This window comes from Silurus meridionalis, chromosome 18 (assembly GCF_014805685.1).
Source record: "Silurus meridionalis isolate SWU-2019-XX chromosome 18, ASM1480568v1, whole genome shotgun sequence".
Taxonomy (NCBI): Eukaryota; Metazoa; Chordata; class Actinopteri; order Siluriformes; family Siluridae; genus Silurus; species Silurus meridionalis.
In genome coordinates, this window is record NC_060901.1 from 10,918,613 (window position 1) to 10,942,868 (window position 24,256).

The 24,256-nt window shown below is 38.3% G+C and overlaps 3 protein-coding genes across 4 annotated transcripts; 1 reads left to right on the forward strand and 2 right to left on the reverse strand.

Moving 5' to 3' along the window:
* Positions 1–2,602: 2,602 nt before the first annotated feature.
* Positions 2,603–5,217, forward strand: ckap4 (cytoskeleton associated protein 4). The gene is made up of 2 exons (XM_046873390.1): positions 2,603–3,047; positions 3,717–5,217. The coding sequence occupies exons 1-2, from the start codon at positions 2,736–2,738 to the stop codon at positions 4,998–5,000; spliced, it is 1,596 nt and encodes a 531-aa protein (XP_046729346.1). The 5' UTR covers positions 2,603–2,735; the 3' UTR covers positions 5,001–5,217.
* A 2,446-nt stretch (positions 5,218–7,663) lies between these two features.
* Positions 7,664–12,128, reverse strand: LOC124401204 (IKBKB interacting protein). Of its 2 annotated transcripts, none has more exons than XM_046873286.1 (3): positions 11,664–12,081; positions 10,899–11,016; positions 7,664–8,560 (listed from the first exon to the last, which is right to left on the reverse strand). In XM_046873286.1, exons 1-3 carry the CDS (start codon positions 11,864–11,866, stop codon positions 7,757–7,759), a joined length of 1,125 nt encoding a protein of 374 aa, XP_046729242.1. In that variant the 5' UTR covers positions 11,867–12,081; the 3' UTR covers positions 7,664–7,756. The 2 variants fall into 2 exon arrangements, with proteins under 2 accessions (XP_046729242.1, XP_046729241.1); XM_046873285.1 differs by lacking the exon at positions 7,664–8,560 and adding an exon at positions 8,767–10,509 and having other exon boundaries at positions 11,664–12,128.
* Positions 12,129–12,790: 662 nt separating this feature from the next.
* arfgap3 (ADP-ribosylation factor GTPase activating protein 3) lies at positions 12,791–22,721 on the reverse strand. Its single transcript, XM_046873284.1, has 16 exons — positions 22,394–22,721; positions 19,986–20,104; positions 19,831–19,903; positions 19,446–19,577; positions 19,175–19,255; positions 18,387–18,459; positions 18,213–18,269; positions 18,097–18,137; positions 17,813–17,952; positions 16,915–17,046; positions 16,331–16,462; positions 16,023–16,163; positions 15,799–15,922; positions 15,608–15,695; positions 15,148–15,272; positions 12,791–14,614 (listed from the first exon to the last, which is right to left on the reverse strand). Exons 1-16 carry the CDS (start codon positions 22,460–22,462, stop codon positions 14,597–14,599), a joined length of 1,545 nt encoding a protein of 514 aa, XP_046729240.1. The 5' UTR covers positions 22,463–22,721; the 3' UTR covers positions 12,791–14,596.
* Between the last annotated feature and the right edge of the window lie 1,535 nt (positions 22,722–24,256).

Sequence of the window (24,256 nt, forward strand, 5' to 3'; positions counted from 1 at the left end):
CATTGCAAATAGAAACCTTTATTTCTCTTTTAAAGTCTAATAGTTTGTTTACTTTGTGATATTTAACTGTAAATCAATTTGTTAATTAAAGAGACCTGTTGAAAAAATTGCTTTTTTTTTGTCTTTTTTTGAAAGACTTGTTTGGCCTATGTTTAATATAAGTAAAATACCCAAGTATTGTTCAAATTACATACGCTACAATTTACTAACGTCATACTGGAATTGGTGACTTATAACTTGCAATGGAGGAAGTTTTACAGTAAGGTATCAATACTTTTACACAGGTAGGATTGTCAGGAAGTCTTTACAGCACAGGTTGTGGTGAAGTTAGTGCCAATCAGCCACAGTCCAGACAGAATTACATGGTGTTAAAGTATGGAAAGGAAGCCATGTTGGTCTATTAGGTCCACTGACTGTTTGCACAGGGGGGAGTGGTAGCTCAGCATCTCATATATATTTATTTTTAATTATCTTTACTTAGCTGTTGAAGAGCTTTTTGTTGTCAGACCTTTGGCGGTGCAGTGTGAAATGTTGTTAGCAGACTCTCTTTAAGAACAGATGTTTGTGCAAAAAAAATTTGCCACATCAGAGGGGTGGCACAAATAAAAGAGCCAAACGGAACTAGTTCTCAGCTGACATCCTCCACAAAAAGCTTTTTTTTATTCACAGTCATACTGCCTGAGTCTTACAGGAAGCCCAAATTTCATGTCATGCTGAACACTATACATGTACATACCCACAATATAGGATCACATGCATCTTATAAAATTCATCTTTCATATATTAGATAAGGACATTCTATCTATCTATCTATCTATCTATCTATCTATCTATCTATCTATCTATCTATCTATCTATCTATCTATCTCTTTGCCTGTCTAGTTTGTCTACATTAATCTTAAATAATTATATAAGTACTATAACATTCAGTAATAGTTTTAATAATTTATATTTTTCCAAACAATCTCAGATTCATTGTAATTTAGGTAATCTATGTTTGACCATCTTAATCATCTATATTTTTATTTACAGCAAACCCAAATACAGTATCTTACAACTCTGTTCTCTAGATGAAACCCACACTGTATAAAATAATATTTTCAATATTTATTGTGTTCTGCAGAAAAACTTTAGAAAACCGTGTTAGATCCGGGAGAGATGTGATTTCTCACGTCTTCTGCTGCTCTTCTGCACATAGTCGGAAAAGTTTGCAGCTGGTCGTGAAGAAAGAAAACGCCCCTTCTCCACGGAGCAGCACCAATGTTGCCAGATTTCATATATTTCAAGAATATAGGCATTGTAGTTTATTCAGCCTATATTGAGAAATGCAAGCTGATTAGTACAACTCTACATATTTTTTTAAAGTTATATATAGATATATTATGTTGAAAAATTGTATTGTTCATTTTTTTAAATTTTATATTATGTAATTACTTTCCTTAGCCTACATGTTTTGTTTTCAATTCTATACAAAGTAGCTATGGCACGGTAAATCCCCGAAAGCCTGGCTCAGGAGATTCCTTGGACCAGTCTTGTGACATCCTATGACATGATGCCTGAAATTTATTTAGTTTTTCTCTTAAATGTTTTGGAAACAATGTTCTTTTTTCATCTGTTCTGGCAGTGTCAGGAGATTTCAGGCTCATTTCTGCAGTGTGATTTCTCCTATGACAAACGGCAAACCGAGAACAGGCACGACAACTTCAAACCACCTCAGGGACAATGTCGAAATGAGTCAGTTGGACAGTAAAGCAAGAAGAAAAACGTATTGTTATTGTGGGAAAAGGAGTGTTTGTATGACATTTTACTACATTAGCATGTCAGGAAGGAAAAACATTAACGCCACAGATTGTTTTTTATTTGCGGCTAGCTACAGTTAGCGAGAGAAGGCGGGGCTGAACGTGATCGATGACGCAAAACTTTAAAGGTGTCTTTTTCTTGCGTGCATCAGTTATTGTCCTTCATACAGTCTGACATTTTACAACTGAGAACCTACAGTGTGACGTACAGTCTGACAAGCAACAATTGCAAAGGACTTTACGAATCACACAGTGTGATCCCTGCATTCGCTTGCTTTGCAAACCTGCCAACAAAATGAGTAAATATCTTAGAACATTAATCTATTTTAAAGAAACAAACATCGCTGCTAAAAACCATTGTGGACAGTGTGGTTAAGGCTCTGGGTTACTGATCTAAAGGTCAGGGGTTCAAGCCTTAGTATTGCTAAGCTGCCACTCTTGGGCCCTTGAGTAAGGCCCTTAACCCTCTGTGCTCCAGGGGTGCTGTATCATGGCTGACCACATCAGGCTGTGATATGCGAAGAAAGAATTTCACAGTGCTGTAATATATATGTGACAAATAAAGGCTATTCTATATTTCCACAAGCAGTCTGTGACCCTTGTTTGTGTCCAGGGATTATATGGATGAATACTTTTTAAAAGGTATTATAATATAGCACATAACAATCCTACACTTTTAAAAATGACTGAGATTGTTTATTTATTGCTTTCATTATACGCCTGCTTTATTCAAAGGAATCAAAGCAACTGAACTGAAAGAGCTTTAAACTTCCACTGTGTAGGAAGATTTATGTCCAATATGGCAACCCGAGAGTGTGCCACGGCTGCAGTTGCGGCCACGACGCGCTCCGTGATACGCTGCATTCATTCCACATCGACTCGTAGCGTAACAAAAGCCACAGCAGCGAATATTGTGCGGAGAAACACGGACAAGTCATGCCCTCCAAAAACAAAACCAAGAACGCTAGCTCCAGCGACAAACCCGCTGCGAACCCCCAGGATGACGCACCGAAGAAGATCCCTAAAGTCAGTAAAGCAGACAGTTCTGCAAACTCCAGGTCGGGCTCGGGAAAGATCTCCAAGTTTCTGTCTGCTCTGTCCTACTTGGTGTTAGTGTCTGGAGCAGCCTTCGCCTCTTTCTACCTGCAGAGAGTGCTGACTGAAGTGAACCAGATCCGCTCAGAAAGTGAAGAAGCCCTGCAGAAAAACGCCGAAGTGCTCCAGAAAGTAGAACATGCTCTTCTACAGGTGGGCTAATAAACCTTTATTTATTTATTTATTTACTGATTGATGAAGGTAACAGTTGTTTTTTTTCTGATTATAGAGCAATGGTTTTTAAAGCTATAGCAGAAAATGGAGAAAGATCTAACACTCCCCAGTTCTCCTTCTGGTCCCTGATGAGTTGGCAACCAAATTTATGTTTGTACAAAGTTATATTTAGGCCACAATGGTGGAAAAAAGTTAGATTAATACATTAGAAACAATATGTTTGTGTAACACTTGCAAAAAGGAAGTCGTTATTAAAATATTTATGTTTGTAAGAGTAAGTTTATTCACTCACTGTTCCATTCATTCCTTCAGGCCAGTGGAAACATGTATGAATGGAATAGATATCTAAAATACTTTGTGTGTGTGTGTGTGTGTGTGTGTGTGTGTGTGTGTGTGTGTGTGTGTTGGTCACCGTCAACTCAACATAATGGGATAATCATTGTCATTGTCAAAGCTATAGCTTTTTTTTCGTTTGTTTGTTTGTTTTTTGTCCAAATGTCAGCCGGGTCTATATTAAATATATACATTTTCTATATTAAATTGTAATTTTCATAATTTCAGTTTGTTGTCGATTTAAAAACATAAATGGATATAAGCCTTGTGTGTGTAAAGTTCAATGTGATATTGTAACCGTCACCCTTTTTTCAGGTGAATTCTATGAAGTTTTCTCTGGAGGGTGTGGAGGCTGCAGTGGGCCGTACTCAAGCCGAACTGGAAAGCACCAATCGAGCCATAATAAAGGGGGAAACAGAAACACGAAGGGTTGAGGAAGTGCTCCAGAAACTCCAGAACGAAATCCTTCGTGACCTCTCCGAAGGGATCCGGGAAGTGAAACAGGCACGGGAGCATGATTTCTCTTCTCTGGAGAAAACTTTGGAGGTGCGCCTGGCTGAGCTGAGTGGCTCCATTGCTGACAGCGTAGCCGAGTTCACTGGTGCTCAAGAAGAAGCTCAAGCCCAGCTCAGTCACCTTAAAATTCGACTGGAAGAGCACAATGAGCCTGGTAATCTCAAAGATGAGCTTTTGTCCATCACCACTGCTGTGGCTGGACTTCACACTGCAAATGAGGTGGCAGAAGGCAACATAGGTGTTCTCAGAGAACAGATTGTGTCAGTCAGTTCAGAGCTGCAGACGAGGAACAAGGAAGTGGTGTCCTTGGCTGAGGAAATCGAGGCAGTCAGGTCTCTAGTGCAGTCTACTGCTGGCTCATTGAGGCAGGAGGTATCCACATCACAGGCCAAGGTGCAGACCATGTCTGACCAGATCCAAAGTATGAAGGATGACCAGCTCATAACCAGTCAGGCCCTGCAGAGCCTCCAGACAGACATGAGGGGAGAACTGTCTAAAACAGAGACCAGGGAAGACGACCTGGAGGCCAGGGTGAAAGCCACTGAAGAAAGTATAGAAGCACTGGAAAACTCTGCCACAGAGCAGGCGAGCCGAGTGGAGGCTTTTCTTTCCAAATATGACACTCAGGAGAGCTCATTAGCTGCCCAGAGCCAGGAGGCTGAGAATGCAAGGCAAGCACTAAAGGAAGAGCTGGGGGGATTAAAAAGTAGCCTTGGAGAGCTCCAGGCCAGCATAGAAGCTTTGTCTGACACTAATGCCAGGTTAGAAGTTGATGAGGCTTGGGGAGAGCCAGAGCTACAAAATGACGATGCTCAGAAAGAAGAGGAAGCGGCATCAGAAGTTGAGGAGGAGACAGGAGCAGAAGAGGTAGTTGAGGAGGAGACAGGGGCAGAAGAGGTAGTTGAGGAAGAGGAAGCACCAGAAGTATTTGAGGAAGAGCCTGCAGCTGAGGAGGCAGTTGAGGACAGTTTAGTAACAGAAGAGGCAGTTGATGAAGACTCAGTTACAGATGAGGTATCTGAGGGGAAGAATGAAGTTGAGGAATTGCCATTAGAGGAGGAAGAGGAGGAGGAGAGACAGTAAGTAAAGCAATCTATAGTCTAAACCTTTAGGTGGTAAAATATCATATTGGAAAAGGTCAATGGACTGATTCTGTGAATCTGAAAAATACATATCCTGCACTGTTGTTTTTTTCTTCGTGGACTTATTTTCTTACGGGCGTCTTCCAATCCAAGCTGCTCTAAAAGTTCTGAATGTGTCATGAATGCTCAGTTTTCCAATAAAATATTTAAAACATAAACACGTTGTGAATATCTGCTGCCCCAAACTTATAATTACGTATTTTTTGTATACAGTAGATGTATTTCTTTTAGCAATACTGTCTTTTTATGAATACATATGAAGTCTTACATTACACAGTGCTGTGAAAACCCACTATTCAGGGAAGCAATGTGTGGTATCTGCAGCACTAAGCCTTTTCATCAACAGATACTTTAGAGATGGAATGCAGTGTCACTTGCCATTGGTTTACAGCTTCAGATGTATCCTGGTGGCTTGTAATGATTGGTTGTGGGGGGAATTGCCCTGGAACTACAACCCCCTCCATTTCCTCTGACTCAGGCAACTTACAACACAGCACAAAACAAATGGAGGCCAAACTTTTTAACAAGAGAAACAGTTTGTCGTCAGTGTACAAAAATGTCTCGAGAAAATCCTGATGTCTGATACCAGTAATTACAGTGTGATGATAACAGAATAAACGTCAACATTATTAAAATAATCTAAAGAAACAGGGTGGAAATGATCATTCCATAGAAAACAATATATTAATACTGGATATGTGACAAATGTTATAACATCAGAATATATAATGTAATAATATTACATTATCTAAAAGCAGCACATAAAGATATGGTGTGAATTATGCAGTGTAGGTGTGTTTTTTGTTATTTTACATTGTGATTTATTATAGCAGTATTGGGTGAGTTTAAACATGGCCAACTGCATTATTAAAATCTCCAACATACATAACATCTACTTTCATAGAATATATATATACTATATTCATTAAATGATGAATGAATCTGTTACAAAACCTAATGCAACCTACCGAAAATATTGAATTTTAACAAAGTATTTAAAAATGTGTATTTAGGGTTAAACTATAATTCACATGCACATAAATCATGGTAAAAAAATTATAAAAAATACATAAAAACAGCAGGTGTTCAAATTTTATTGCAGTCACAAATATTATTTTGTTTTCTTATGCTGAGTTGCATTAGACAATGCTGATACTTAGCTCCAGGGACCTTGATCCTGATCTCCAGTTATTGTCTTTTTGGAGTTTCATGAGCCCTCACCAATCAAAAACATTCCAGAAGATAAACTGTATACTTGTGCATGTCTGTTTGTTTGTGTGTGTGTGTGTGTGTGTGTGTATATATATATATATATATATATATATATATATATATATATATATATATATATATATATTATACAGTACAGACCAAAAGTTTGGACACACCTTCTCATTCAAAGAGTTTTCTTTATTTTCATGACTATGAAAATTGTAGATTCACACTGAAGGCATCAAAACTATGAATTAACACGTGGAATTATATATGGAATTATATACATAACAAAAAAGTGTGAAACAACTGAAAAATGTCATATTCAAGGTTCTTCAAAGTAGCCACCTTTTGCTTTGATTACTGCTTTGCACACTCTTGGCATTCTCTTGATGAGCATTAAGAGGTAGTCACCTGAAATGGTCTTCCAACAGTCTTGAAGGAGTTCCCGAGATGCTTGGCACTTGTTGGCCCTTTTGCCTTCACTCTGCGGTCCAGCTCACCCCTAAACCATCTCGATTGGGTTCAGGTCCGGTGACTGTGGAGGCCAGGTCATCTGGCGCAGCACCCAATCACTCTCCTTCTTGGTCAAATAGCCCTTGATGCCTTCAGTGTGACTCTACAATTTTCATAGTCATGAAAATAAAGAAAACTCTTTGAATGAGAAGGTGTGTCCAAACATTTGGTCTGTACTGCTGTACTGTATATTATATATATATATATATATATATATATATATATATATATATATATATATATAAAATATATACATATACATTTATATATATATATATATATATATATATATATATATATATACATACACGTTTATATGCAGTAGGCTGGTACTTCATTTAGTGCTTAATCTTGTCTTGAGCACAAAGGTTTTAAGATTGTGTGATCAGGATAAAGTAGAACAAGATTAAAAAGTAAATGTTACATCATTTATTGACCTAAATTGCTTTAAGGCCATTTTAATATCTTGTAATTATGAAAGAATAATATAGATTAGAAGTGCTATTAACTCATTTAATGTATTGTGATTTAATCATTTTGAAAAAAGTGTATGCAAACTTTTGCATCATAAGTACATCATATGGACAAAAGTTTGTCAAAAGCATTCCAATTTATCCCAAAGTTGTTATGTAGGGTTGAGGTCAGTGCTCCATAGCAGGTCAATCACGATCTTCTACTCCAGTTCATGTAAACCATATCTTAATGGAGCTGACATTGTGTGCAGTGGCATTATCATGATAGAACAAGTTTGGGTTTCTCCTAGTTTTAAGTTTACTGCTACTGCATCAAAAGACATACAGCTTAGGGACGAACCACTTATTTTTAGGAACAGAAGTTAAAATGATTGTGTATATACAGACACTTTCATGAAAGCCATTGTTTAAACACACTTTAATCCTGAACATCTTTTCCAGCATCTTAATCAGAGTATAAAAAAAACATAATACTAAGGCCAGTCTACAGTGCAGGTTAGAGTTCTGTGTGATCCAGTGTTTCACTGAGGTCTTTGGGGTGCACAACATCAGTAGTTACTTCCACTGCCAAGTCCTCCTGAGCTTTTTTAAGGTCCTTCTTGACATCTGCAAATTTGGCTAAACTCTCCCTGATCTGTGAAATTTCCTCCTCTCTTTTCATCATGTCTTCAGCCAAGTTGCCAATCCTTAGAGTCAGATCAGCCAGCTGTGGCTCCAGCATGGCAAAGTCCCTCTTGATGGTGGAGACTTTGGGTCGGAGGTCACTTGCAAAAGTTACCGTTCTTGTCAGCTTGGCTCGGCTGCTCTCCAGTGCCAGGACTCGCTCTGTGATCTTCGTATCGGCGGCGTACAGTTCTGGGATGCGTTTGCGGATTTGTTCTAGGCTCTTTGCGTTTTTTTCTGTAGAGGTCTTCAGACTTGAAACACGACTAATGCTGTTTGCTAGCAGCTCACCGATGCGTTTGACCATAAGCTTCTCGGCTTGAGTCACCTTGCTCTCAAGCTCATTGGTCTGATTAAGAAGAGCTTCCACATCGCCCTCCAGACCCCCCATGCGCCTTACATCTGTTCTAACTGAGGCCACTTTAGCCGTCACATCACTGGAGATAGCAGTAGTGCGGTTCTCTATGAGCTCCACAGCCTGTGTCAGGTGGGCCAGGTTAGTGTGCAGTAGCTCTCGTCGCTCATTAAGGCCTGAAGACCATTCCTTCAGCTGGGCTACTTCCTGTTTTAAGCTGCTCATCTGGGACAGTGGCAACTGCACTTCCTGGTTGGCGAGTTGCACCTGGACCTCCTCACACTATAGCAGGAGAGACAGTATAGAGAGCCTGAGATCACTTTTATCAATCCACCAGTCACTGTCACTTCTAACCGAGTTTTATCTGATAAATAAGGATCAATTTAACACATAAGCAGGAATACTGAATTTAAAAATGTTTATTTTTCATAGCATAAACACATTTACTTTTCTTACTTGTATCATTAAGTTACCAGTCAGGAAACCTCTTAAACTTTATAATTGTTTTTATTCAAATGGGAAATCATTTCTATGCATTGTACATTACAACTGATCAACATGAATCCCTGGAACAGGAAACATATCAAAGTGAATCATTTACAAAATATTGGTCCATCATCTTGTGTTACTCAATCAATGTCAATGACTAACTATTAGACCACCACAGTGAATAATCCGCCAGACAAGCAATAAATATGGAATATTATCCAAACATATAGATTACACTCAGTGCACTTGTATTGCAGGTGTACCTAAAAACCGGCTTATAATTACTATAAAATTTCTTTCAAAGTCTATAAATGTTTTGATTAATACATTTGCAAAAAACTCTCACACATTTCAGGTTTTAAATGTTTTCTTGGGGATTTGTATCTCTCATCCATCATCAACTCGAAGTATTGGTTGTTCTCATTTGTATTCCACCTCGAATGAATACTATGATATATAATATAATAACTTGTGGAGCTCCTAGTAGTTATGTGAAAGTAATTAACAAAATGGAAATCAAGTGCAAAGTGAACACTCAACGAGCATTATGGCAATGACTTTTCACTTCATGATGGCTGTGGATGTTTTAATGGAAAGGTGAAACATGACATAACATTCAGTACATTGAACAATATTATGTTTAGTGATGAGCGTTTTTATGGACAATTTCAATTTCAAATACATTTGTCTTTATTTGCATACAAAACAATAATTATATCTCTGAAGAGATTGATACCAAGGGCATGTACATTAACAAGCATATAAAAAAATGTATTTTTCTGATTTATAGTTTGTCTTAAACAAAATCAGTACAGTTTGTTTAATTCAGTTAAAGGGATCTCCTCATCTCCTGCAGTACTACTGGGAACTTCTGTTGATTCTACAAACTGGTTCCCCTTAAAACTTTGTAGATTTAATTGCTTCCCTTCTTCATGTTTGGGCTCCTCTCTTCCAGAATCCATGACTTCTTCATTATGTATATGCTTAAGCTCCTTCATGGTATCCAGGACAACACTGAGCTCATTCCTCACCTTCATCACACTATTGTCCACCTGCAGATCATTGAGGGTCTGCTTGAGTGCCAGAATGTCAGTCAGTGTCTTGAGCATACTGTCTTCGGTGCCCACCACTTGCAGCGTGAGTTCCTCAAGCCTCCTCTCGGCCCCACTTAGGTCAGCTCCTAACCTCAGGATGGACCTAACCGCATCTTCTACAGCAGGAAGATGTGTCTCACATTCTTTGGCCTGTGGCTCCATCTCAACCAGCTTCTCCTCAAACTCCACATCTCTTTTAGACAGCAACCCAAACTGCTCCTGAAGCCTGCTCACCTGCTTCGTGTTCCAGTCCAGCTGACTTTGGACGCTCTTAGCATCGTCCTCCTCTGTGCGCTCCAGCGCTCGTCCGTTTCTCTTTGTGCTGTCCTCTAACTCCTCCAGGCGTTTGGCTAGAGCACGTAGGCTCTCCTCAGCTTCGTTAACACGCTCCGTTACACGACCGTGAACTGACCGAGACTCAGATCTCAGCATCGTCAGGTCCTCCGTCACGGTGTTTAGTCCACCCTGCCAAGTCTCAGTCACATTCAAGAAGCGCTCATTTACACGTTTGAGGCGATGCGATGATGCATGTTGGTCCTCTTGCATCGCTGTAACAATGCTATTGAGGAAGCTGGTTTCCTGTTGCAGCGCAGTTAGCATGGTGAGTGAGGAGAGCGCCCCCTTCAGATGGTCTTCGGAGGCCTCCAGCTGCACCCACAACACAAGACAGGGTGTTTTGGCTGTGGTTCTGCTGTTTCACATTCACCCTCACAGCAGTGCGCATGCCAAACCACCAACACTGAATCTAACGGCGTTGCTTATCAAGTAACAAACCCATGCATTCTAATCTGACAGACGAAACAAACACTGCATGTGACTGATGCGCCATTTTCAGAACAGATCATTCTGATTTTATTATCATTTTGAAAATATAAAAAATTAGAAGCTTCACCTAAAATATCTATTCAGGTCCTGTGTAGTGTAGATAAGTAGCGTATAAATGTTCAATGCATCATACATCATGCACTAGATAAATGTACAAGAGTTTATTCTAAGAAAAGTACATTATACTCAAAAGACAAAAACCACATGCCCACCTTTTTGGAAGCCGCACTGAATTTGTTCTCCAGTGCTAGCAGATCAGATGCCTTTTCATACAAATGCCTGTATTTTTCCTCAACTTCATCAAACCTCGCATTCTGCTGAAGAACGGCCCTGAAAAACAAAAGAAATGGTACAATTATATAATGTGAATACGATACATTTCACAATAGGCATTTTTATTCATTTTTTTGATGTAACACCGTTATGCTTTTATTTTTTAGACTCAGAATTCCTGATTCGATCCTGAGCTTGGAAGTGTCTGAGTTTTCTGATTTCCTCCTACTTCAAAACAGCATACCAGGAGGTGGATTGGTGACTCAAAATTGCACCTAGGTGTGAATATGTATGCATGGATCTCTAAATAAATATATAATAATTTACATAATCAATGACTCCCAGGTGTGATTAGTGTTTGCATGCCAGCTGTTTTTAAGGGTGTCCCTAGGCTAGGCATAAATTCCATGCCAATGGATGGATCATGTGAATTCCAGTCTATTTTTTTGTGTTGGCTTTTCCTAGACAACATTGTGCCAACGGTGAACATTTTTGGGACACTTTTCACAACAACCTAGCCAATATGGAGCCAAATTTGGATACAATTCTCTCCAATCTGTTGGGTCAAAATCTGTCTGTTTTAACAAAAAAACTCGCAGGAACTAATTGACTGGTTTTGGATGCATTTACTTACTGTAATATCGATATCGCGATAATGTATAAACGATATATCAGTTGGTCTAGTAGAGTCACTCAAGACTTACCAGGCGAGAAGAAAGCAGGCGCTCAGAGACACCAAACTCACTACAGTCCGGATATCTACTAAAGAACGCGGATTAGTTTTCCCCCATACATCTCCATCTTTCTTTTCTCCATCTCCTCCACACGGTTTCGGTGTCTCTGTAGTTTCTCCGTTATTAGATGTCGCTATTTTTCCTTTTCTCTGCTTTACTCCGTCGCTCGGCATTTTTCCAACTTTTCTTTCACGTCTTAAGAAAAAGCTCGAAGTTCACTGCTTATAAAAGCTATAAAGAGCTGCAGTTCACACCGTTAAGGAGGGTTAAATGTACTTTACTGGTTATTGCAGTTTTCATAATTACTCAGTCCTCAGGAAGTTCTCATGCAGCCACGTAGCAGGCTCGCGGGGTCGCGCACGACTCCTCACACGCACGCGCTTCAGCAACCCATTCAAAACTTTTACACGTAAATGCACGTTTGTACTCAATAAAACTAGTCGGCGGAGGTTGAAAATGTACACTCTATCCAATAGATGATTTTTTTTGATAATTGATGCAAAGAAACCCTGTTCATGTTTCAATATATTTTATGGATATAGTAGGCAGAATATTTTAACAAGAACAAGATTAGCTCTTGGAGGAGGCATGATTTACTTGTGTCACTCTATGCATAATGTGAAATATACACACATTTTCTTCAAAATACAAAAAAAACAACAACCCAGTGCATTGCACAAAAACCCTTCCTTTGGAGCCTTGTAATCTAAACAATACGTGAAATGTTTAAACGTTTGTATTTATTAGGGAAAGGCAGTGAAAACAAGGTTGTAAACATTTATTTTCTCACTAATTATTGTTCATGTCGACTGAAGATTTTGTAAAATATAACACTTCTCCTGTCACGTGTCCTCCAGTCATCATGTTGTTAAAATTGTTATTTGGTGTCTATTTAAAGATTTCCACTTCAGTTATTAAGGTCTGGTTAATACCAATTTAGTTCAATTGACTAATCAAACTACAAAAACTTCTACCTTTTAAAAAAATAAAAAAACAAAAACAAAAAAACAAAAGCTTCTGGATTTATCCTTTATTGGCCTCATTTAGAGAGCCACAGCTTTGTAGTACACATTCTATAACATGAACAAGATAAAGAATGATGCATGAAGTCTTTTATTTTTTTTTTAATGAGGACCAACAGAGACAACAGTTTAGAGTTTAAAGTGCTCAGAGCTTAGAGCACTGTGAAACCTTTTTTTAAATATTTGTAGCCTGCGCAAAGAAACGCACTGCTTATAAGTCAACGAACCAATGTTTTTCTCCATCCTTTGGAAATTCCACAAACTACAACACAAGGAGGCACAAAAATGAGTTTTATTAATCAAAGCACAATTCAAATATTTTTTATTATTATAATTGCAAGAATTGGCAGGAATAGACTTTGCACTTTACGAAACAAATACTTTCCCTATGTAGTGCAAATCTTTTTGCCAGCTTTGGCTAAAGCATAAAGCTACAAACTGCTCATTTATACCTTCCACACAGTCTTTCTTCGTAGAAGAAATTGTGTTTTTATGCAGCATTCACTGTATTTAGGATTTCTTCAGCATTATGTGTACTCAATTTAGCCTTGTTCCATTTTCGATAAGTTGTAGTGCATAAAGTAACTTACAAATCAAGCAAAAAATGCCCATGCAAACTAATGGCTAAATCTATCAATAGAGGAAAAAATAAAACAACAACAACAGAAAAAAAACATCAAATGAAACATTTTCCACCATGAATAAATGGCAATTGACAATTAATCCAAGTATCCATTTTCACTTGGCCATTTCATGCAAATCAAGTATCAGAATTATAATGGTATGGTATATTACTTTCCACTGGTATTATCTATATACAAAGGTTCATTTCAATCAGATTCAAATCGGATCACTCAAACCACTTCTAAATGTCAGATTAATTTTAAGATAGATATTATACAACTAGGAATGAACCTCCCTCCACAATTAACTTTTGACTAAACACTTGACTAAAGTGGCCAATAATTGCCATATTTGTGGCTGTTAATAATAATAATAAAAAAAAACTCTGAATGAGCTAAATTGCATATTTTGCATAATAGTAGTTCATAACAGTATAAACCGGATAACTGTAACCCTGCCAATATGTAAAAGCATGTGGTTATTATCTAAATGCAAACTAAATTTATCCATACCCAGAGTACTTGACTCTGGACCTGTAGGTTTGAATTAGTCGACTCGGGTGTTTGGTTCACGGCCATAATCAGGTTTTATAGGTGGATTAAAGCAAGCAAAACAAAAAAGAAAATCGCTAAACTGGTGACTACAGACATGAAGGACTCACACCCATTAGTAAACAGCTATTATTGGATCACAAGCTACTTGTTAACTACATTAACCCTATAGTGCCAGTACATATAGTACATCTAATCATATTTAGTGCTGTGTTTCTCCCCATTATCAATAGATATAAGAACACCTACAAAAAATAAAGCTGTTCAGTCCCATATACATCCGTTCCTGTCATCTTACTTTTTAAAAATTATAATAATCTAGCATAATCCATGTGTAACAGTTTCAAAAACAACATGTAAACATTGCAATTTACAAAAAGCAAAACAAAACAAAACAAAACATTGGGCTTTTTATCATTTGTCAAAAAAAGTGCGTACCAAACTAATTAAATTTTGGTTTCATTTTTATAGGGGAAGAAACTATAAGCTACCCTTCACTTCAGTTCCCAATAGAGCTGGGGGTTTAACTCTACTGTGTAATGTGTAATCAACCACCTATATATCTACTCAATGAAGCTACATATATTTGCATTATATTTAATTGTAATGCATTTGGGACCTATAAACACAGGCAAATCGTTTCTCTCCGTAATGCTGAGAGGATCTGAGAGGGTCTTAAGGATTGAAGTCTGTATACTCTATATCTTCAGGTGCTGTAGCGATCCTGCAACAGAGAACATACACCATACGTTTTTTTTAAACATATAAAATTGATAGGGGTAACTATGTGACAAATGCTATGTTTGACTCAAGCCTGCAACTAATAAACCCAAAGAAAACACTCCCATTAACCAAGAAGTCCTACTTTAAAAGGTCAAGAGACAGTTTATACACCAGTTAGTTCTGTTTACTTCTTTAACTGGTCAAGTGACTGGCCAGAAGTGCTGATAGATTTTCATTTACATAGATACATAGATTTTCATTTCTAGCGAAAAGTTGTGATGTTATGGTTCCATGCTAGAGGGTTGTGAGTTCAAATCCCAGGACAGACCAATACCTTGCACTGCATAATGACAGTTTCTGAAAGCATCACTGCCAGAAAAACATTGCTAAATAAAAATAATCTATAGCATGCCCATCAATTTATTTAACAATAATCTCTGTACAATGATTTTTTTTTTTTTTTTTTAGCAAACTCCACATTAAGCTGTATTGAGTGTCACTGTGATTTGTGAAAGTAATTAAACAGGAACAGACCTGTATAGTTGAAACCACTCCACTGGCCATGACCGACAATTTGCCAGCCACCGAGCGGACACCCATCCTCAGCTGGGTCATATCTGGAGCATTGGGCAGCACATTGCTCAGGCTATAAGAGCTGCCTGCAAGACAACAGAGAATGTCAGTAGGAGTTGAGGTATTTCACGATATCTGCTTTTCTCTAGAATTTTCCTCTCTTACATAATTTACTTATAAAATTGACAAAACACCCTATATAACCTATTTATCTTTATCACATGAGATCTACCACACTTTTCCAAAAAACATCCTCTCTATTTGTTTTAAGCTGCCGTTCATGCACATTTTGGTGCTATGTGCCCCTTATATACATTCTGAAAGGGTGGAAATTGTCTTAACTGAAAAGAAAAAAAAACCCTGTATATTTGTAATGAGTTTAGATTATGAACATGTCCGCTTGTGGTGTTCTGCCACTCACTTGTCTGTTTCTTCTGCTCATCAAACAGATCTGCTGAACTGATGGCTGAACTGTCAGAGAAACGCTCCAGTCGTGTTCTCATTTCATACTGGGAAAAAGAGAAACTTCATTATAAATACATAACAGTGAGGCAACTTTCAATTGAGCAATTGTGTTATTAATGCATAGAGCAATGTGTAATTCGTCATTACCTCAGAGTTGTCCTGTTTACCAAAGAACATGTCAGAAGAGATGGCTTTCGCTCCAGCAAATTTCTTCTGGGCATCATCTGAGACAGGTAATGGAACCGGCTCTGCTTTTCTCCTTGCTGCAGTCCTGTGATTAAAAAAAATAAAAATAATAACACAGGACCATGTGATTGTCTTACTATTGCTTGGCAGGTCCTTACAATGACTATAGTGAAGAAAGATCAAACCTGTCTTCAAATGATGATGTTTTGGAACTCAAATAAACGTCAGGCTCTGGTTTCTTGCCTTCTTTCTTCTTAATGTCCTCCCACTGGGAGAAGAACTGGTCAGATGACTGAGGCACCTCATTATTATACTTGGAGGAGGTTCTACAGAGAAGATAAAAGGTAGTGGATAAGAGTTCAGACTGTAATGTAACGAGCATTGTGTCGTCAGCATAAGACAACATTAGATTTATTAAAATAGGTGTCAGTCTATTAAAATGAACACTTTAATATGCAATTTTCATGAGTGACGTGTCTGAAACAGATCTCACCTAATGAAGAAATAGCCCTCTTCCTCGTCATCATCTTCACTGTACTTCCTAGTATGTGAGGAGGACTGGGTCAAAGGGGGCGTGTCCTGCTGAATTGTCTGCATGTCCGCCAGGGCAGAGTGAGACACACCACTAGTAGATGGATCAAAAGTCAGAAAATTCAGACAAATAAATAACCAAAATTGATTTTCAGCTTAAAGTGAATTTTCCTTTCAAATCGTCTGCCTTACACTCCAAAAGTCAACAAACTTTCTATAGACTGCCATTAATTGCCATTAAAAGGCTAAACTGTTATTTTTTGATTACACCAGGCCTGGACTTGAAATTGTAATTGAATGATATACATTCTATTATATTATGACAATCTTGAATTCTCAAATCTGTTTGGTCTGAAGGAAACCAACAAGTTCGTCATCTATTAAAAATCAACAACCATAAACTGGTAACAGTGTTTTCAAGAATCATAGAATGCATGGGCATGCGGTTGTTTAGGGTTGTTTGGTTATAGTATTACCGTGAAAAATTACTTCATTGTAATCTATACCAGAAGATCAAAGATAATCGCATGAAGTAAAATCCTTTACCTCCGGTGGGAGAAACCCATCCCCAGCCTCTCCGCCTGTTCCTTCTTGTTGCCCTCAAGCCCTTGCAGCTTTTTCTCATCCCTTTTTCTCTGGAGCTCCAGATCCTTATAGGCCAGCCTCAGAGAGGTCACACTGACACAATGCAAACAAAGGCAGACAGACAAAACATAAGAGGTGTTTTTTTTTTTACAGCAAAATAAACATAACCACATTATCTACTGACAGGCAAATTCCATGCAATCATTGTTCCTTTGGGATAAAGCTACATGAAAATTAACATCAGCGTGTGGTAAAATTAATACACATGAGGTAATCCAGATCCAAATACAATCCTACTAACCTAAAAGCCATTGTAATACACATTTAGAAATAATTCAATAATAAATGTTATTTACTGTATGTTGTTACCGGTTACTTGTCCACTGGCTGCTTCACTTTACAGTATAATTTTGGAGTGTATGGTTGCAAAATAAACATACTACTGTCCTTCTGGCTGTTATCTACTTCTGTGCTAAAGGAGGTATGCATGGGTATTTGCATGGGTTTTATCTCTTAATGTTTACTCCTGGAGGTATTCCCACACACTGTCCCACTCAGTTTTATATAATTTGATGAATTTAGCTGATGCCATTTCCCCAAAATATAAACCCAATCATAATTTACTGAAGATGAATCAATGTCCAATATAATCCCATGTTAATGAATGAAAAGCTTCCACTTCTGTTTTGTTGGATCTTTTGGGGTTATTAGTCCCAATGCACTCACCTACAAGGCAATATGTGTGCAAATTTTCTTTTTCTTTGGATTCTGTGAATCTTTGATTTACAATGTTGGAAAATGAATCAGATCATTACTGTATTATTTAAATGGGTGTAAAAACATGCAGAGGGAGACTCACTCTTGCTCCTCAGGCTTGACACTCTTCTCAGTGACAGCCTCCTCACGTTGTTTGTCTGCAGACTGAGCTCTCTTCTCCTGAGCTGAGAAATTCTGGCTGCTCACTTTCTGAGCCCCCAGACCTCCTTTTTTAGCTCCCAGCTACTCAGAAACATAAATGAAATAAAAAACTCCATGTAAACTCCCTCTGCATTCGCTTTGCACCCACTAAATAGTACAGACTCAATGAATACCATATTCAATAGTAACGAATATTTAAAAAAAAAAAAAAAAGTACACCCTCACCGTTTTTTTGGCTGCTGGCTTCTTTTTGATTAGAGAAGTGTCTGATAAAGGCATAAAACCATAAATATCTACATTTAAACACATTTAACAGCATTGAAAATGACACATTTCTTTACCTAAAGCGGCTTTTGGTGAAACACTGAGAAGTTCAACGGATGGACCTTCTTCGTTTTCTGCAGAGAACAATTCTGGTTTAGTTACACTCTCACCAGCAGTCATGTGCTCACACAACACGTATACATTAAAGTACACAACAAATGTACACTAAGTGTTTGTTTGGCTTGTTATACCATTATTATTTTTGTCTTGCAAGTTTGCATCCTGTGCTTGATTTAGATTTTGCTGAAAGGATCCTCCTTCATTCTGTGCAAGTAGACACACATAAGGCAAACATACACACAGCAAAAAGTATTATTTCACAGACATGAACTATTAATCTCAGTTGTTGAATTATTAATAAAAAAAAAGAAAAAAAGAGTGTAGACACAATCTGACCTTGGTTGACTCGAAGAATTTATCTACACTAGATTCACAGAAAAATGCTGACCATTTTTAAGGAAAACTATACAGACTTATACTTCTGTCACTGCTTAATGTTTTTCATGGTCATCATCCTCTGTTTTGTCTACAAATCTTGCTGTGGTTACTGTAGTTGCACAGAATTTGCTTTTCTTTTTACCAAGGATGAAACTAGTATGTTCCACAATACAAACTCGACTGTGCTACCAATGAAAAGCTCAAAGATTTACCTCAACACAAGTCATGCAAACAAGTACGGAATTCAAATATTGTTGAATGGTTTTCTTCAGTGTCAGAGGGAATGCTGTTCTAACATGGTAAAATCTCCTGGTAACACAAACTGTATTAGTTTTTATTTTAACTTGTCTTGCAAAAGGTCCACAAAATGAATCAACTATTCTTGATTATTTTTCTATAATACTTAACCTACATGATAAAATGATGTTATTAATCTAAGAAAGATGTTACAAAGGATATTTCTTGCCCAGCAACTTTGTCTAGATCCCCCCCCCAACAAGATGGTCCTTCAGGAAAAATATAAGCAAAAATACAAACATACCCTTGTGTGTTGGCTGAAGAAGTCTTCATGCTTGTCCCCAGGAGATGTTGGGGAGAGAGGAGCCTGACTGTCCAGCCAGAGCTAATAAGAGAGAGCGATTAAGTGAGAGATAGAGAGAGAGATCATCACCACAGACCTTTATTCATAACCTTACTGTGCTTACAAAATAAAATATGCAGATATGAAAGACTTTCACCTATGACCTTTTGCATATTATCTCATGCATGAGTGTGTGTGTGTGTAGAAAGTTTCATGTGTTTGTGTGCCTGACCTCAGTGCCATGCTGTCTGGTGGCCTGGGTAGCTAGAGTCTTGATCCTCTCTCTATAAAGTTGAGCAGCACGGCTGTTATATTTGGCGTTGGTTTCACTGGCAGTGCAACCATAGTGGTCAAAAAAAGCAGTCTGTTGTAAGAGAGAAATACATTTCATTTAATAAACCTCAGTTGTCCGTGTGATTATAAAATTAAGGGGGGAACAGAATTAAATTATTTAGCATTTAGAGATAGATACAGACCTTCATGTTACTACAAGGATGTGTAGCAACTATGACAAATTACATGTTCACTTGGGTTTTAGTCTGATTTCTGTATTTTAAAACTGACTAAATAAAGCCTGGGATGTATGTATGTGTGTGTGTGTGTGTGTGGTCACTTACAGCGCTGGCATTCCCTCCAACTTGCATGCAACGCAGCTGAAACCAGGACCAGTTGAAATCCAGTTCAGTAGACCTGCTCAACAATTTGTTTATTACACGAAAATTAATGTGTGCATGATACAGATTAGAATGACGTATTATTATTATTTTTTTACCTGATAAAAGACAGATGCACCCCCAGAGAACGGTGTGTCCCAGAGCAGTCAATACACAGGAATACACCATAGGTGATGCTAGCCCAGCTTGGGTTCTTTGCAGAGCAGTCAAAACAGGCCTGGAAGCAATCATTAATACAACATAGGACATCACTCAATGTATACAATACAATTACAATACAAAACCAATTTATTTATCTGCACTTCTTATACTGGACAGGGTTGCAGTTGTTCCAAAAACACTGGGTGTAATAGAGGAACACACCCTGGATTATACACAGTGCACACACATTTACACACTTATACACACCTAGGAGTAATTTAGAATGGCCAGTCTACTGCATGTACCAATTGTTTTTTTGGAAGATGGAAGGAAACTAAAGCACCCATAAGGAACCCAGACACAAAATAAGAACACCACACAAATAGTGATGAGAGTTTTGACTTAAATTGAGGACCTCAGAGTTTTGAGGTAGCAACAGAACCTAAAGCGCTAGCCTGGCACCCCAAATATGAAATATATTTTATGCAATATAGGCAGGGACATCAGTGCAGGATAATATAGTATAAATTAAATATTTGGAAATATCGGTCAGGCATATATTATGCATATTCAGTTCACTCTAATGAGTCGAGCATCTTTGTTTGGAAAAAAATCTGCTTAATTCATTTAGATATCCATTATATATATATATATATATATATATATATATATATATATATATATATATATATATATATATATATATAGTCTACTCTATACACTTAGTAGCCACTTTCTTAGGCACACCTAACTTGCAGTTATACTCATTGGTCTATGATCAACTATACTCAGGCCACTCTGTTCTTATAAACGGTTTGTTATCTGGGTGGTGATTTAATGTCCTGGTGATAATGAGTCTATCATGTGGAGCAGCAAGGCCAGGAAACCTCAACCAAAACACCCAGACAACATTATCTCATGGTCAGAGTGCACATAAAAAAGGAATTGCACAAGCTGGATCAGCAAAGTAGGAGTGTCCCAAAACATGGTCAATACGTGTATAACAGTGTTTAACAAACTTACCATAGATGCTACCATGTCAGGGTCACTATAGATGTAGTTAACAGATGGTATATACAGTATAATGCTTATTCAATGCAGCTCTTGCAGTGGCCTCTTTTCACTGATACATATTACAAATACCTAATAGGATGTGTGTATATAGTGCACCGTATGTCCACTGACAAGATTCTAACCTTACACTATATTTTAAATATTTCAGTGATATCCCTGGAGCAACACACACTTCTACTCAATAAGTGCTGTTTAATCAGGTGTGTTAGAGCATTGACACACCCTAACAAGTGTAGAGCAGTGAGTAGGGGACACATGGAAATAGTCCAATGCGTCCAGATACCTTTTCTAATTTTTTTCCCCTACATACAATGGTTGTTAAAAATGATTATTTTAGACATGATTTGTTCAGAAAATTCAATCTTTGATCTTTTTTTTTAAACCCTCTATTTTCTCCTTTAACCTAGCACCATATGGAAACCTGATATCAGCTCACAACGTCTCACAGCTCACAAAGTCTGCTGTAATGTGGTGTTATGACTAAGCTAGCAGTAGTAACCTACAACCCCAGATCCTTTTTCTCCAAAGTAAAGCAATTAATGCCTCCAATTTTTTTTCTCCCATAACAGAATAAGACCCAGGGACAGTCAGACACACAGATAGAGGAGTGAGTTGGAAAGGGTTAGATGATCAGGGAGATGGATAATGACAGGAAATCATATTACTTAAAATCAGGCAATTGTCTGATGGTCATGTTTGTGGCATTTTCTCCAAGTTTGTACAGGAAATCTGACCAACAACGTTTTGCACCATTTGGGTTGAATAGAAACATAGGTGCTGAGGAAGTATTGGTTTGGAGCAGATGTGTTGCTTGTATAGTATAAGGATTTTCTCATATGTTTGCACTTATTACACAAACTGTGCCACGTTTTTCCAGCACCTGGTTTGGGAAACTGTGCAATGTTAATGGGGTTCAGACTGAAAATAATGATAATAGAAGATTTTAAGTGAAAAGTGAACCACAGAGCCCTGGAAGTCCTCGAATCTCAGTAAATGTAAGACTTAATAATTCTTGGAAAGAAATCAAAATGATCTGTGACCACACAAGTAAAAATATAAACATGTTCAAATATGGGTGAGAAAATAATGAAATTAAGCCAATGACATGTTGTGCATGTTATTATAAATCGGTCGGGTGGAAACACATGGTGGGGAAAACAACAAGCTAAGAAAGTCGTGCCATATGTTTCAGTAATGTTTCACCGAGTGACGTGTCCGACATCCTGTCTACTTCCTCCTGTACTATAATAAACAAGTCAGAGCTCATCTTCCAGGGCTTCTCCACACTCACCTTATTGGTAGAAATGGAGCGGAGACGCTTGAAGATGGCAGAGATGTCCTGCTTAGCGGGTTCCATCATGTTTGTCACCTGTTGAAGACGCTTTCACCTGGCAGAAATGAAGCAGGAAAATACTGAAAATAGGACTTCCGTATTCAACGTCAAAAAAAATGGCTGCATCCTAAACTGCACACGACTACACTAAACAGGGGGCTGTGCTCCAATTTGACTTGCGCTTCGTTTTCTACATTCAAAAACCACTAGGCGACTTTGTAGAAAGGACACTTGATAGTGTACAGATCCCAGCACCCGAGGGCCTGAGCCGCCTGCTGGTGCACGGGAGCGCGCCTCCAACGTCGTAGAGATCTCTGAGCACACGGGAGCGCGCCTTCAACGTCGTACAGATCTCTGAGCACACGGGAGCGCGCCTTCAACGTCGTACAGATCTCTGAGCACACGGGAGTGCGCCTCCAATATAATCAGGGATCACAGAAAAAAATAGAAACTTTTCATTTTTATTTTATTGGTCTCCAGTTTCACTTTATTTTTTTTGCACCCATTAATTAATCTCGCACTGATTCTGCATGATTGTCAGTTGAGTTACATTTTCATTATATGTAAAAACTAAAATAATCATAAAATCATATAATATGTATAAAAATGTATATAATATGGACGTTTTTCCAGGTCTTGCGTGAAACTGGTTAGTAGTGCAAAAAAGTTCTCCTCTACAGTATACAGATCTCCTTCTGTGATGGTGATAAAGGGGTGATGGGGATGTTGGGGATGATGGTGATAATGGGATGATGGTAGTGATGGAGATGATGGTGATAATGAGAATGATGGGGTGATGGGGATGTTGGGGTGATGCGGATGATGGGGTGATGGGGATTTCTAGTCATTCTGGCTCATGGCTGTATCATTGGCAGGTTTAACATTTTGCAATGTACTTTTAATAAAATTAATCTTTAATATTAAGCTTATTTCTAGTATATAAAAAATGCGTTTTAAAAGTAATTTCGAGAAGAAATGACTCAGAAATACAATCAAGCTCCGTGCTTAAGAGAATCGGCTCAAAGAATCGGCTCATTTGCAAACGACTCTAATGGAGTTCTGGAAATAGGAAGTTGTCATTGCTGTATACATCAACTGTGGGCTTCTCCCAGTAGGGGTCGCCACAGCGGATCATCTGTCTCCTTGCTACTCTGTCTTCTACATCTGCCTCTTTCCAAACAACTAACTACCTTCCTTCACCACATCCATGAACCTCCTTTTTGGCCTTCCTCTTTTCCTTCTTCCTGGTGGCTCCATCCTCAGCATTCTCCTACCGATAAACCCCATGTCCCTCCTCTGCACATGTCTAAACCATCTCAATTGGGCCTCCACCTCTCCAGGCTCTTCTCCAACTGCTCCCTACTCTCACCACAAATCACAATATCATCCACAAACATCATAGTCCAGGGAGACTCCTGTCTGACCTTGCCCATCAACCTGTCCATCACCACTGCAAAAAGGAAAGGGCTTAGAGCCGATCCTTGATGCAATCCAACCCCCACCTTAAACCAGTATGTCCTTCATACTGCACACTTCACTGCTGTCACACTGTCCTTATACATGTCCTGCACCACCCTCACATACTTTTCTGACACACCTGATGACTTCATACAATACCACAACTCCTCTCCCGGCACCCTGTCATACGTTTTCTCTAAATACACAAACACACTCCTTCTGACCTTCTCTATACTTCTCCATCAACATTCTCAAAGGAAATATTTTTCCACTCTTCATCCTCTTAATTGCTGCTCACTTCCTCCTTACTAATCCTAGCACTTCCTGCTTCACCATCTTCACATCATCCAACCTTCTCTCTCT